This window comes from Hyalella azteca, unplaced genomic scaffold, assembly GCF_000764305.2.
Source record: "Hyalella azteca isolate HAZT.00-mixed unplaced genomic scaffold, Hazt_2.0.2 contig15455, whole genome shotgun sequence".
Taxonomy (NCBI): domain Eukaryota; kingdom Metazoa; phylum Arthropoda; class Malacostraca; order Amphipoda; family Hyalellidae; genus Hyalella; species Hyalella azteca.
In genome coordinates, this window is record NW_025945309.1 from 583,403 (window position 1) to 598,336 (window position 14,934).

Below are 14,934 nucleotides of genomic sequence, written 5' to 3' on the forward strand. Positions count from 1 at the left end.
TTGAATTATTATTTAGATATAACGAATTTCATTCCATAATTTTTTCTACGTTTTCGGGCATGCAATTAACACATCTTTCTGTGTGCCTACAGCCGTGCATTTCAATTAGCGCACTTCATCATTTCAAACAGAGCGCCTCAATTCGTACAGACCAATTGACTTTTCTTTTCATTTACGTGTACAGAGAACATGAGTCACTTCCACTAACCGGTAAGGCTGTGCATCATGATAAAGAAAAAGGATGAATAGATACTGAGAAATATTCACAGCCAGATCAACATATACTGCAACTCAGTAACGGCCAAGATCCTGAAGATGACGAATGGCGGCACTTGGGCTCTTCAAAGGGTATTATATCGACAAGAGAGAAGATAAAATCGCACGGGGATTTCTCCGGCATTTAGAAAAAAGTGTCGAAACGGTCCAGGAAAGTGACAAACCTGCCAATCTTGAGCGGTATTAACTTCACTGGTCATTGAAATGCGACGAGAGTAATTTTATAATTGGAGTAGAAAGTGATTGCTTGGCTGCTTGAATTCTACCACAATGGCACATGAGCCGCCACATAGCGTTTATTGCACGTAACATGCCACTCATAAACAAAAACCGTATAATACTGACCACAATTACGACATACGGGGTTTGGCCGGTTCGATTGCCACAATTGAATTGAATTGAATTGTCGGTGTAGTAGGCACTCAAGCCTGTTCACCCGCCTTGTTCGCCCTCAGCATAGCCGCCCCCATTAGGTTACACGCGTAGATGGTGCACCCCAGGTGACTGCAAACTGAAAGGCTAATGGTAGCACTCAGGATCGAAAAGGCCCGGTCGGTCCGCCCAGCAACTGTCAAGCCTGCTCTTGAAAGCGCTCACAGAGGGGGCAGTTACGACGCCGTCCGGAAGGCCGTTCCATACTGACACCACCCTCTGGGAGAAGAAGCTTGATCTCACATAGGGGGGGGGGGAAAGCTCTGGCGACTTAAGTGGCATTGGCGCTACATAAATTCGTGCTTTTCTATCCTCAATGAGGCTGAGCCTTACTTCCACCATCATTCTGGCGTTGTATGCTTGGGAACAGCAAGATCGAAGCATCCAGTTTCAGCTTCCAGGACCCGTTGTGATTCCAGCGCAAATTGTAGGCAACATAAAAAGCTGGGAATTGATCAAATATATAATATGTCATCTCGTATAAAGGACTTACTAATTACAGCATTAGGATTTAGGCAAGAGCAGGTTCGCGCCTACACTACAGCTTCGTAGAAATTTCCTATCAAAAGCTTCTCGTGCCAGCAAGATGAAAGAAAGAGCATGTTCACAATTCTGACATGAGTTTGGATGAGTGACGAGGGAGCACTGTTTAGATTTTAACCCTTTGTTTATGTACACATTAACCAATACAATTGGTACCTGAATGCCAGCCCATCAGATTACCCTCAGATTACGATAGGTTAATTGCAGCGAATTCCGTATAGAAAAAAAAGAAGTGCTTACTTAATAAAAGCTCTGACAAGAGAAGTCTCGGTCGCGATTGCTAATTTCTTGAAATTTTAGTCAATAGAAATTGTAAGAAGCGCGGGTCGTTCCCATGGCGGAGCTGACCTCAGCAACAGAAGGGTCATTACTTATGTCAATTTTAAACTTCTCTTATCTTGTTGACTCGCAGGCACTCATGTACTTCAAATAAACAACAGGCTGCGCTCAATTATCGACTTCTTGTGCGATCCTTACATTTTCAAACGAGAAACCAACTACACTCGGAAATAGCAAGCATGAGTAAGTATCGTCAGTTCAGCAATAGTCAAGCTAATCCGATCTCTCGAGGCTGCGATTTGGACAGGAGTCACATCAAGAGTCGAGCAATAGAGTATCCGCCAATGAACAATACCAAGAGAACACATAAAGGAATAGGTACTTGTAACAGTCGTTGTAACAGGACATTTGCGGTATGTCCTGTAACAGGTGCTGTTCTCCGATGCCATGCACGGCACGCGTTAACAAAGTCATGATTTAAAATTATGTGACGCAGTATGTCAATGTAGGCATCAATTATGAAATTTACCTGGCAACATAAATGATAGTAATAATAGAATTAATTGATAGTAGAAAATTCGGAAGAGAAGAATTAATTTGGTTACAATTTCAGTACAGAGAAAAACGCAATAAAGCAACACATCAAGAAGCATTATAAAGAAATGAAGCTACTAATTTCATAGAACAAAACAGAGAGTTAATTGAATGAGAACATCCCAAACGAGGTAATTGACTAGAAAATTCAAGTACTTCTTCAATTATTCAATGATAAATTCAAGAGGAAAATTAGCGATCCTGCTTAGCAGTGGAGCCCTGCACACGGCGCAGAGTTGCAGCGAACCTTGTCCCCATTTCACCGTCGAGCTCCTCATAAATTAGCAATGATTAAAATGACGTTTGATTCAATCAACAAGCAGCAGGTTAACGTCATGCATATCATAACCTCAGGCAGATAATGTTGAGGAGTGGCGAAAAGCAACAACGTACTTTCCAAGTGATCAACAGGATATAAAGTTCCTTTCACGTGTAGCCCCCAAAACCCTTTCCACTTGCAGGGATCAACACAGCATGACAGACGCAGTTCTCAAACTACGTCAGCAGACAAAAATCTTAACATATAATATGATACACTATCGCACTTCCATCAGGACACATACATGAGAAAATGTGTACAAGATGCTATTTATTATAGTCCACACGGTTATTATCAAGCGATGATAAATTCTTTAGCCAACTTATTAACCTTTATTTTGAAACCTACACCAACGCCAGTCGCCATGAAATCATATTAGGCTCGGTGGTCGCTGTGACAAGTGTTTTCAAGTATTTATTTTCTAAATAATAATTAGTCTATGACTTTCTAGAGGTTCACGTGCGATAATCATCGGCTAATAATTAAAAATTCGGAACATTAGTACTCGTAGCGATGACATTTTCCAACACAAGCAATTGAAGAAACAAAACCACAACAATATTAACGTCTATCAAAGAGAATAGCGCGTTATCGTGCTCGGTTCTTCCATAAACCAATGAGTAGGAGGAACTAATCTAATTGAATGCAACACTATGACGTGTTCCAGTACTCGTTCGCATTGAACCCGCAATGGAACTTCAACTCGGTGCATAAAATATAGTTATTGATCAGAAGATGATTCTCTTGTCAACGAGAACAGCCTCTACCAGTTTCGGATCTGACTGTCTACTTACAACATCAATAAAGCTCTTAATTTAAATCCGCATTATTTTCTGCAGAAGAAGACTATATTACCATCCATAATTGCTGCATAAGATCGTCTAACCATAAAATTATTGGCTTCAACACAGTGCTAATCTGGAGTAAAAAATTTTATTTAATACAGAAGAGTTCAGGCGACGTTCGATGCCATGAACGCCTCGCCCTCGACACACACAGCAGAGTCATCGGTTGAAAGGTCAGTCGACCCCCGTGAACTCAGAATAAGCAAATTTTTCTGAGAATGCTACCTCATAATAACTTGAGAATTTATTCCCTCTTAATTGACTGAAGTTTTAAAAGTTAGCTTGAAGCTGGCACAGCCAATTTATTTAATATTTATTGAGAAATGTGTTAGAGGGTTTTAGTTGGAGGAGGGCTTTAAGAAAGGGGTTGTATGACAGGGGTTATGAGAGTGGCGTTTATTAGAGGGACTATTAGAGAGGGGTTATTGGTCACGGGTTCCTTCATTATGACCAGATCTGTCCGTTGAGGAAGACGTGCCAGTTGATGAAGTAGAAGTTGCTGAGGTGTTTGACGATGAGGCGGCATCATGAAGAGGATTGTCTTTTATGATCCTCTTGCTTTGAATGACGTGGTATTGTTGCTTGTAGTACACTTTAAACAAGCCTTTGATGGTCAGGAACGCCAGCCCGCCCTGCACAGTCAGGATAAAAGTCTAAAAAAATCTTACAAATTTGTTGAAATTGCTTTTCTTTCCAAAAACATCAGTCAAATAGTATTCAAATTTGAAAGATTGTCTATCCCGAGCGACACCTGCTCGTTGGCGGTAACTGCGGTGCGAGACTCACCAGCAACGTCTGGTTGAGGGTCGTGGAGCACGTGGGGAAGAAGGCTCTGCCGGCGAGGGTCGCGAGGGTGGGGAGTGACAGGCCCCCACAGAGGACACGCGTCGCGTTGATGGGGTCGCTGATGACAGCAGTTGTGCTCGTCGCGCCCTGTGGGCCTCCATCGCCATTGCTACTACACACCAGACACAAATAATAATATATTCAGCGTGAATTAGATATCAAGCTAAACAAAATTTCCAGGCTCTAAAACAAAATCCAGACTAATTAAGAGCAAAGCAGGGCCTCTAATAGCCAAAATAAAGCATCAAAATAGAAAAATTGCACGCTATGGCAACAACATTCTGACTAACCGGAAGCCGGGCAGGACGTATCTGAGGAAGGGAAGTTTGCGCACAGACGCTCGCAGGAGGCGAAGGACCTTATCCTCCCACCGCACCATCTTGCCAAGGATAAGGAACACAGGGATGGTGGGTAGGCCAACGAGCAGCACCAACGGGTCAGCTGACTCCATCAACGCCATGCCCTCCTGATAGCCCAGCACCTGCAGTAAGACAATACATAAGTATCCTTAATCAGTATGCGTTTCGGACGTAGCGTTTCTCAATAACGCTGAAGCCCTACCTCAGTATTCCATTGTCCAATACATTCTCAGGAAGCAGCTTTCAGTAAAATGGTACAGCAGTCTCCATCTTGAATCAAGTAAGCAGACTCAATCGAACCCATACCTTTTATGTAGCTAAGTACACGAAGCAATTCACAATTTATTATTAAACAAAAGAGTTCTTTTGACTGCATGGCAGACCTCATTCCTGCAGTACAATTCATGAATGATGTCTGGCAACATACACATGCAGTTAACCGCAAACAATCGGTGATTTCTAACCATCATGATATGACCGTTGCAACTCATTTTCAGGTTTTTAACTACCTTCAGCTATGAATAGATTTATATCCATGTTAAAAATTCTGCCAGAACAGTTGTTTGGGACAGCTTCATGTTGTTCCATGCATCCGCCATGAATGAAACAGATATCAGCGTAGGACTGAGACAGTTACACATGTACCTGCATGACGGTGATGGTGCTACACGTGTACCTGCATGACGGTGATGGCGCTACACATGTACCTGCATGACGGTGATGGTGCTAAACACGTGTACCTGCATGACGGTGATGGCGCTACACGTGTACCTGCATGACGGTGATGGCACCGTACGTGACTGCCACCCAGTAGCAGGACCCGACCACGACTCCAGCAGCCACAAAAGGACACACGCGGTAGATGAAGGCGTCCATTCGGTCCAAGAACAGCATCAACTGACCTGCACAAATGGCTGATGTTAGTAATATTGAATTATTTAGAGCTTCTATAAATAAAAAAGGGGATATAAAGACTTTTAGATGTTGTGATTCAAACAAAATTTGTCACAAACTTGTAAAAATGAAATATATAAAAGTGAAAAGTTTTAAATTATTGAGTGAAACATTGTTTCAGGTACCGCAGTAAGCACAGATTACGAATATTAGCAGGAAAGATGGGATTGACTGCACAGTTGACTTCCATTAAGCTAACGGTTGCAAGTTTCAAAGATAAGAGATGAAGTTTGCTCACCCATATTTGGGAAGTGTATGATGTACTGAAAGCCACACTGAGGGCAGTTTACTTTCACAGTTGAGTTGCCTTTCTGTTTCTCATCAACCCAGCGTTGAAGGCAGGATTGATGAACCTAAGAGGGAGATTATACAGGGGTTAGACAAATAAGGGAAACACTTGAGAAATCCACAAAATATATTTCAGTATGGTGTAGGTCCATCATTTGCGGGAATTACAGCCTCAATTTTCCAAGGTATTGATTCATACAAATTGTACATTGTTTCCAAACAAAATTTAACCCATTCTTCAGGTAGAACTCCCTCAATCTCCTTTAAAGACCATGGTGGAGGGAATCAACTTCCGACTAGCCTCTCTAAAATTGAATATAAATGCTGGATACCATGGATAATATTCAGGTCTGGTGATTGTGGTGATCTGTATGAATTCCAGCTATATGGATCAAGGCATTATCATCTTGAAAGATTGCGTTCTTCTCTGGAAACATTGCTTGAACCATTGTATGAACTTGCTCTTCCAAAATTCCTGAATAGTCACGGCTGTTGATTCTTCCATGAGGAGAAATCATTGGTGTACCAAATTTTCAAGAAATAACACCCCAGATCATCATGGATCCCCCGCCATGTTTTACGGTTGACAGGAAGCAGTTGGGATTAAATGACTCTTTTAGCTATCTTTAAATGTAAACTTGGCCAGAAGTTGGAAATAAGGTAAAAGATGAATCATCAGAGAAAATCACATTTTTCCACTGCTTGAGGGACTAATTCTGGAAGTTTTTAAAAACGCTCTGAAGCATTTGTTTTTGCAACCAGAGATTTTCTAACTGCAGCTATTCCATAGAATCCAGACACGTACAGCTTTCAGCAGACAGTCCTCATGGAAACTGGGTTCTGTAGGTGTCCATTGAGGTCTGCAGTAATTTCAACAGCCATGGTATTTCAATTGTCCCTAACAATTCGATTTAGGTACTGATGGTCTCTCTCAGACAACTTCATCTTTGGGCCAGTCTTGTAATTTGCTGAGGACGTTTTCCCCTCTCTTTCAAAAGCAGTCATAACTTTTGAGGCAGTACCTCTAGAAACATAAAGCATTTGGGAAATTTCTGTCACACTAACACCTGCCATATGGGCACTAACAATTTGGCCTCTTTGAAGGTCAGAGCTGTTTGCTGTTCAATGATTTTAAGTTAGGTTATAGATACAAAAAATGTACTAAAAATATCTGTGCAATGATAAAATATCAATCAGCTGCATTAATAAAACATAAAAATATGTCATATTTTCATTGTTAATAATATTCTAAAAAAATTACGATAGCAAAATGTCAGGCGTTTCCTTTATTTTGTCCAACAGACTGCATGTTTAGAAGTAGACAGGAATCACCTTATTAACATTTTTGTATTGCAGGTAACAAAGTTAAGGCTTTCAAGGCTTGACAAATAAAGAGGGTAACTTTTTCAGGGGCCATTTTTTTTTTGTTCTGATAATAAATATAAAAACATTTCAGTAATTATTCTCGAAGTCCTGATAAAAGAACTATGAATGAACTTACCCATTTGGTGGTGCCTCTGCAGAGACACGGCTTGACCCATGGCGCAGTCACGTCATCTTCATCACTGGCATAACAAACCCAGCAGTAGCGCCGACTGATAAAAGCAAGAACAATTATTGACCTTAATGCAGGCTAACATAGGTATTATTTCAGAGTAAAATTATTCATACTACCACTCAAATTCAGATTATATCTAAATAGGAAAAGTTATTCAAAATTTTGGATATTGATGGTGCAAATTGCATTTAAAAGTTTGAAAATAATCATCATGGGGCCTAAATATTGGATATAATGTATAACCGATATTATGTATAAAAATGCAGGGAAACGCCTAATATTATATGTATACATAAGGAAATATTACTAAGCTACTGATGTATATAAGTGAAAGATATATGGCAACTTCCATGATTTAAAGAAATGAAGAGGATATTTTGGTGTCAGGGCTACAGGTTTTTATATGCTCTCATTTTTATTTCCTATCATGGACCTGCCAAAGAATTTCCCAACATGTTTTCTTTGGTACAATAGGTAAAAAATTGGCAAGCAGCATCAGCATAATACCATAACTTCACACACACCAGGGGACTTGAGGAGCCATTTTGAGTGGTGTTTCAAATCCCTATCCAGTATCAGCAGGCCTTGAATGGGTTCTAGTTCTCAGAACAAACTGACAGTTCCAAGTTATTCATCTAGTCCATATCAGTAGCACCTCTGACATAAATGGAATGCCTAATAGTTGTTAATAATTATGTAAATTCTACAGGTCAGAATATGAAATACCATAAATAAATGAAAGGAAAGCTGAACTCACTCACCTATCATCTGCTGCCGTTTGTGCCGCTGTATCAGGGTTTGTTGATTCATTCATGTCTAGCCAGTGCTAGTGTATCCAAAATTATTGTACATTTGCAATATGCATTTAATGAATCTGTCTTTAGTAAGAATTGATAATAATGGTAAAAAAAATATTTTTCAATTTATGAAATCCTGATAATTTTATTTTATAATTACATTGGATTATGTTTTACCAAATCTTCTATAATGCTTGTGGAATTTTGAGCCTAAAAATGTATTCTTTGAGACAATGACTAAATCATCTTAGTGTAGCCTCTATCCCTTGACTGATCTCCATGAACCTTCATAAGAATGAAGCAAATGGACATCTTTTCACAAGGGATTTTAAAACAATTTTGCTTGATATTGCCTTATAGCTTAGAAATGAGACAATTATATACCATGTTTTTATCATTCTGTGGCAATTCAACAGAAGGCAGTAATTACTCCTGGTAGTTAAATATACACATGACCTTCTCTTTGCTGGAACTCAAACATGCTAACAAATAACTACATACCTAAAAAATTATTTTATATTACCACGTTTTTCTTAGCTCGCTTTCATGTCCCTCTGTCTGTGATGATCAAATCTTGCAATCGATATTTCACCAACTTTCCCGCTAGCTAGCGCTCTGAAACTTTTAGGGAAGCTCAGCTACCGGTAACAATACAATAATCAATGATTTGTTGCACGTTTCCAGGCATATTTTTACCGAACCTTTCTTTTTACAGCCACGCACCCAGATAAATACGGGAACAACAATGTATCCCTTCGAATACTATTTTCTTCAGAACTTTGAAAAGAATTTTCTTCTGTGCATTTGCGTGGCCAACTGAAATGAAATGAATATTATGTAGGATGGTAAAAGGAACTCTAAAGGAACTCACAAGCAGGGGTTGGGAACCTTTAATGCACGTCATCCTCGAGAGGATATTCGTCTTTAGACTGCGTACATCGATGATACGTTTCGTATCATCGATACGTACGTCGAGTCAAGTAATTTGGCTCGCAACAACGTTTTTCATGTGTAGCAATGGACTAAAAAGGAGAAAATAAAATACTTAAAAAACTAAAAAGTAGAAAATAAAATGTATAAAAAAAATTTCAAAGACCACGTTTTTCATGTGGACTCAGAAGTAGAAAATAATTTTTCGGCAGCTACTGATCTCTGTTTGCTTTCATTCTCTTGGTCTTTTGTATTTCAGTTAAAATATTTTACAACATCTAAAACAAAAAACGTGTGGCGCATCTTCATTTAGGCATGCCTTAATTTCAATTTTGAATTCAACCACTATTTCGAATTAAAGCAAACAGAGATCAGTAGCTGCCCAAAAATTATTTTCTACTTTTGAGTCCACATGAAAAACGTGGTCTTTAAAAATTTTTTTATACATTTTATTAATGCCACATATGTTGCAAGAGGCTAAGATTCAGGCTCAAAAAAGGACTTTAGACATAAAATATTCATGACTGTCAAATTTATTCACTTACGCTTATACCAATTACCATCAATGAAGCACAAGTTACTGCTCAGTAGATATAGGTAGTACCTACTATCAAATGGGGTAATAAGGGATGGTTTTGAGCGTTTTTGTTAATAACTTCTAACATAAAACATTTCATAAATGAGCTTGAGCTCATTTTATAGCTCTTTGCGAGGGCTATCATATGGCATGTTCAAAAAAATTTAATTTGATATTTGTAAGGTGCCAGATGCAAAATAAAAGTGTCCCCAATTTCTCCTGGAAATGGGGTAATTCTGGACACTTGAAATAAAACTTAATTTTAAAATGTTTGAAGCAAGCAGAGTGTATTAATCTATTACTAACAGTAATCTGAGTCCTCCTTTTCCTTAGTAGATGTAGAATAAATGACATTTTCTGTAATTTCTACTTGTTTTTCCTTTATTATGATATTACAATATCCATACATTACCATAATATTGATATGATATTACCATATCCATGGACATGCAATTGAGCATTTACAGCAATCCCTTGATTAGCACGGTTTTGAATACCGCGGAAAAAAAATTTGCGACCTACCCTTGATCTACGCGGTGCCAGTTTTGATTAGCGCGACGTTTTTTTCACAATGCATCATTTTCCCGCCTCTAACCAGAGGTGTTATGTTCGTGCTTATTAGATCTTATGTTGTGCTTCTGTTACGACTTTTGGAAAAATTCGCCAAATGTTGTTACTTTATGAATTTCATATTTTTGAGGATTCATTATAATTATTCCCATATATTTTTAAGTTTGATTAGCGCGGTTTTGCTTAACACGGTAAAACTCGGGGATTTATTAACCGCGTTAATCAAGGGATTGCTGTACAATGAATTTGTCCACTGCAAGCTTCATATCAGCAGCCATCATGAGCCTTGTAGCACTTACCTGTATCTGTAAACTTACAGGACAGTTTGTAATTTCAAACCATTTTAATTGGGTCAAGTGAAATCACAATAACAAAATAATATAAATAACTCGGTACTCACTGCAGTGCAGTGAGTGAAAGAGCGCGCATTTTCTTGTTGACAAAAAAATGAAGCCATGGACAGACAGATGGACATGACAAGCACAATGAATAATGCCTTTTTTTCTATAAATGAGAAAATGCACTAAAAAGATTGTAAAAAAACATACCTGAAACAGAAAGGAATATTCTAGTGACAACCAATATATCAACCATCATATTTTTTGGAGAAATAAATCATAGCTTAGGTTAATTACATTTCATATTATGTTGCCCAGTGCACAAATCTATCTATGACATTCTCTGCACAATTTTGTGATGACTGATGATGCATTAATTTTTGTGCCACTATTTTTAGTTTTGCAATATTTCAATTTCTACCATACCTAGTTATGCTGCTGGCGCCTGGCTATAACATTTTTATGCTGAGGGGGAGAAATGTCCTGATTTACCCTGCCCAATGACAATGAGTGCCCATCCCTTACAGGCCTTACTGCCTTGTCAGCCTGTCAGGCTTTTGTCAGTAGCAGTTGAAGTTGTGACTTGTGACAGTAGAAAGAGCTGCTAGAGCAGTCTTTATTTTTTAGCCTGTTATTTCATATTTATTCAATGAAAAAAATCATAGCTTTTTTACCTTCATTTGTAGGTTCCACTTATATTTGTTAGATATTTTTCTAAATTTTTTCTCTTTTCTGCTATATAATTTTCATTAGGATCAGAGAAATATTTTTACACATACCTACTTACTGAGCAGTGAATACCTTAGTGTATTGACACTTTACAGAAAATCACAGAATGACAGTATTGGCCAGTCTGCCAGTGCCAGATGCAGACGGTTCCAACTTCCTACGATCCCGTAAATATGGCTAAATCTAAAGGTGCTTATACACTGGGCTATTAAATCTATTTGTTGTGTATATTGGTTGTGTCTACTGTCTACTACAGACTACAGTTTTGCAGGTTGCGAGCCTATACACGAGTATTGTATCGTTTTGGTACACTGCGCCCGCGTCAGTGCGACGTTGGGAGTTGTCGAGTTAGGGTGTGCATGGTGGAGTCATGCGAGAGCACGACAGCAGTGCGGTGAGTGCGCACTACAGTGGGTGAGAGAGAGAGCAACGCAGCTGTGCTCGGTATGACGGCCGGGCTGCGGGAGGCTACTGAGCGCAATAGACTGCTTCAAAACAACTCTAGTTTAAGACTAGTTGCCTTGCCTGCAATGAACCAGCTAGTTGCCTCTGAACATGTCAAGCATCACAAAATTCACAAATTTTAGTAGCCTGGCAGGGTCTGCAGGGACCAGGCAGTAAGCCTGGCCTAGTAGACGCAACCAATATACGCAACTAATCGCCCTGTGTATAAGCACCTTTAACCTAGCCTATGCTCACAAAAAAGACAAAATCAGCTACAATTCAATTTTAAGGTCTGAGTGAATTTTAAATTTGCAATAGAAAAATAAAATTTTGGGGGGTTTTATACATTGGCAAACACAAATAAAAAAATGTTTAGTTTAAGGACTTCAGCCTTTAGGCCCTTGCATATTTCAATCAGCTACCGTAGTACTCAGTCAAGTGTGGAAAACATCTACCTATATGGCCGCGCCACTGTGCAGAGAGTGAACAAAGATTTAAAGACCTACGGCGACGCATTATTGGCAAAATTTTCGCCTTCACAAGATCTTGCCGACACATTTAGATTAAAATTCTTGCATTTAATATATTTCTCAGTCTTCAGCCAACTATTTAGAAAAAAAAGTAAGGTTTCCGGTACGTTGGATGGATTACGATGCAGCGAAGCTTGTCCGGAAATCAGTTGCAATGAGTTCCCGCAAAAAATGTAAACAACTTTTTTTTGATTGCCTAGTTTTGATTGCATTAGAGCGGTCAGACTGCTTTATTACTTGTTCAGTTGACACTTGCTGTACAACCGGACTGTTTTTAGGGTAAAATTAGTTATTTGGGGTAACACGTGCATGCAATCTTGTAATAAGTTCGTGGCTTGTAAATAGTTCATCATTACTCAGCGTAAATGGCTTTTCATTAAAAATTACCCGGCGACGCATCTTTAAAATGGCCGGCGACGCTTTGGGCTTAAAAATCCATATATTGCCGACGCTGCATCCACCCTCTGCTGCTCTGCATAGTGGGGGCCGCGACTAGAGGTTTCCCGTCATATCTGGAACCGTGAGATTTCTGCCAGATGACTTGCCTTCGATCTAATTGTTAACAAAAGTGCATTATCAGGCCACAAGATACCAATTGTATTAAAAATTTGTCATGTTGGAGCCGCAAGATTTCAGAAACAAGTAGGAAAATGTCAATCCTGGTAGTACTAACACAATTGAAAAAAGGCCCAAATCATTTCGTTTTGATGCAAAAATGTGGTGGTGGCACCGTGGCGGATTGAAAGAGAAGTCACATGTTGACTGCTCACTGCTGTCTGCTTGTAACACATGGTCTCATAACTCATTAACATTTAGTTATAGTTATTCTTATTCAGTTCAAGTTTTCATCATGTTTCCTTCAGTTTCATTCTTCGATCCACATGATTGCAGGAAGCCAGGAATGTCTATTTGAAACTTGAAAGGCCTCTGGCCTGAAAACTATTACTGAGTAGGTACTGATTAAATCTAAATCCTGGACCAGCACAAATCGAGTCTGTACGTCGTTTTTATACTCTTTATTCTAGCCATTAAAAATGCTTGGCAATGTTTGAAAGTACCTGCCCAGGTCTGGAACAGTGGAACAACTAAAGTGAACTAAACACCGTCTAATAAGGTCTTCTTTCAGTTTCAAATTACTCGTTTCTCTCTTCATTTTGTTGGAGTAACCATCATAGCAAACATTATACTTTAATTCATATTTTTGGAATATTTCATGGAATAATTTAATATCGTCTGGAATCCACTTTGTTGGGTTCTTCTTAGAAACATTTTCGTTCAAACAAGCCAAGATTCACTTGACCCAAAATAGTAGATAGGTACTTCACATTCACAAGAGAGCACAAATACTCTCACCCTGGCTGCATCAGCGCTACTACCTACTAGTACTAGCCAGTAGCCACTTCTCCAGCGGGGATGCATGCCGGAGGCCAGCATAGCCCAAGACCAGCATATCTTTCATCCTCCTTTCCGTGCGTAAGCCTGTTAAAGGGCAGAGTAGACTAAGGGATTACAAGTTAAAAGCCAAAGGTACAAATCCCCTTCATGGAAATTAACCAGCGAGCTAATGAGAAGTAAGCCACCAATACAATCGCTCTACGCCGTATTGAAAACCGTCCAACAGCTCTATCCCATGCCGTCTAACCTCCTCACGAATTTCGGTAAGCAACTTCCTACGCCATACCGCTGTTGATACACAGTCAGCACTCCAGCCCGTCCGTTCGTCGCAGCTGTTTTCCCCCGCCATAACTCTACCTCCACGCTTACCCCGTCTCCCCGCCTATTTTCACCGACTGCCGAACGGCTTTTCTTAGTTTCTACTCACTTGACTGCATTACGCTATGAAAAGAGGATCTATACGAGTTGTAAACTAACTTAACCTAACCTAACCTAACCTAATTCGGATAAGCATCAAAGGTCTGCGAGAAAAGCCTCCAGTTAGCCATGCGATAATGGTGGAGAGTCGGGGTAAGTGTGGGGGGAGNCTTTATCGAAAGTGGGGAAGGGGCTAGGCTGCATGGAATAGAAATATTTTGGGGTTTAGCGTGTGGGTTACGACCATTGTTTTGGCGGCTTGCAGGTCATTGGCTCGCTGGTTTACATCCATGAAGGAATTTAGTCCCTGTGGCTTTCAGCAAGTAATCATGTTGGCTAATTTGCTATGCAGCATGCTTGCGCACGGGGTGAAGTATGAAAATTATGCTGGTATTGGGCAATGCTGGGTTATTTCAGTCGTCCCCGGTAGCACAGTTTTCCGATTCAATTTGTGCTCAGTTTCAATGATTCTGGCGACAATGGACGTCTCGGACAAATTTACGGCCGCACCCGCGGCCAGGCCGCATTTGTAACACTTGTAACTCTACATAACTCAAAATACTGCCTTCTCCATGGCACGTCTCGGACAAATTTACAGCCTAACTCTTGGCCGGTCTCCCGAAATTTAGTGAGCATGGAATATCTCCCAAAGTAATGAACGTAGCTCGATAAAACTGGTATACGTATTCATTAGGACCTAACTGTGATGTTTAGCACCTGACAATTCTTTTCGATTTTGCCTTCGTTTGCGAATTATACGGCTTTATCTAATCAAAACTGACCCAACTGTAATAGGCATTACTGAGGTCAAACCCAAAAACTGTAGATATTCTGTACAGGAGTGTGAAATCGCCAAAGGAGGGTATGACCTATTTCACAACTTAGACAGTGAGGGTAGGGGGCTGGCCCCTTAT

General features: G+C 39.8%; 1 protein-coding gene across 2 annotated transcripts; it reads right to left on the bottom strand.

Moving 5' to 3' along the window:
• Window positions 1-1,157: 1,157 nt before the first annotated feature.
• On the bottom strand, window positions 1,158-8,437 carry LOC108681035 (E3 ubiquitin-protein ligase MARCHF5). Of its 2 annotated transcripts, none has more exons than XM_018169995.2 (7): window positions 8,055-8,437; window positions 7,237-7,330; window positions 5,686-5,800; window positions 5,265-5,395; window positions 4,425-4,615; window positions 4,075-4,243; window positions 1,158-3,920 (listed from the first exon to the last, which is right to left on the bottom strand). In XM_018169995.2, the coding sequence occupies exons 1-7, from the start codon at window positions 8,105-8,107 to the stop codon at window positions 3,711-3,713; spliced, it is 963 nt and encodes a 320-aa protein (XP_018025484.1). In that variant the 5' UTR covers window positions 8,108-8,437; the 3' UTR covers window positions 1,158-3,710. The 2 variants fall into 2 exon arrangements, with proteins under 2 accessions (XP_018025484.1, XP_018025483.1); XM_018169994.2 differs by having other exon boundaries at window positions 4,075-4,246; window positions 8,055-8,435.
• Window positions 8,438-14,934: the final 6,497 nt, after the last annotated feature.

Excerpts from the sequence above, each read along its gene's own strand:
- LOC108681035 (XM_018169994.2), bottom strand. The coding sequence starts at position 8,107 with ATGAATGAATCAACAAACCCTGATACAGCGGCACAAACGGCAGCAGAT. Across the intron at positions 7,331-8,054 it reads CAAACGGCAGCAGATGATAG|TCGGCGCTACTGCTGGGTTT; the intron begins GTGAGTGAGTTC and ends TGCTTTTATCAG. Across the intron at positions 5,801-7,236 it reads GCAGAGGCACCACCAAATGG|GTTCATCAATCCTGCCTTCA; the intron begins GTAAGTTCATTC and ends TCTCCCTCTTAG.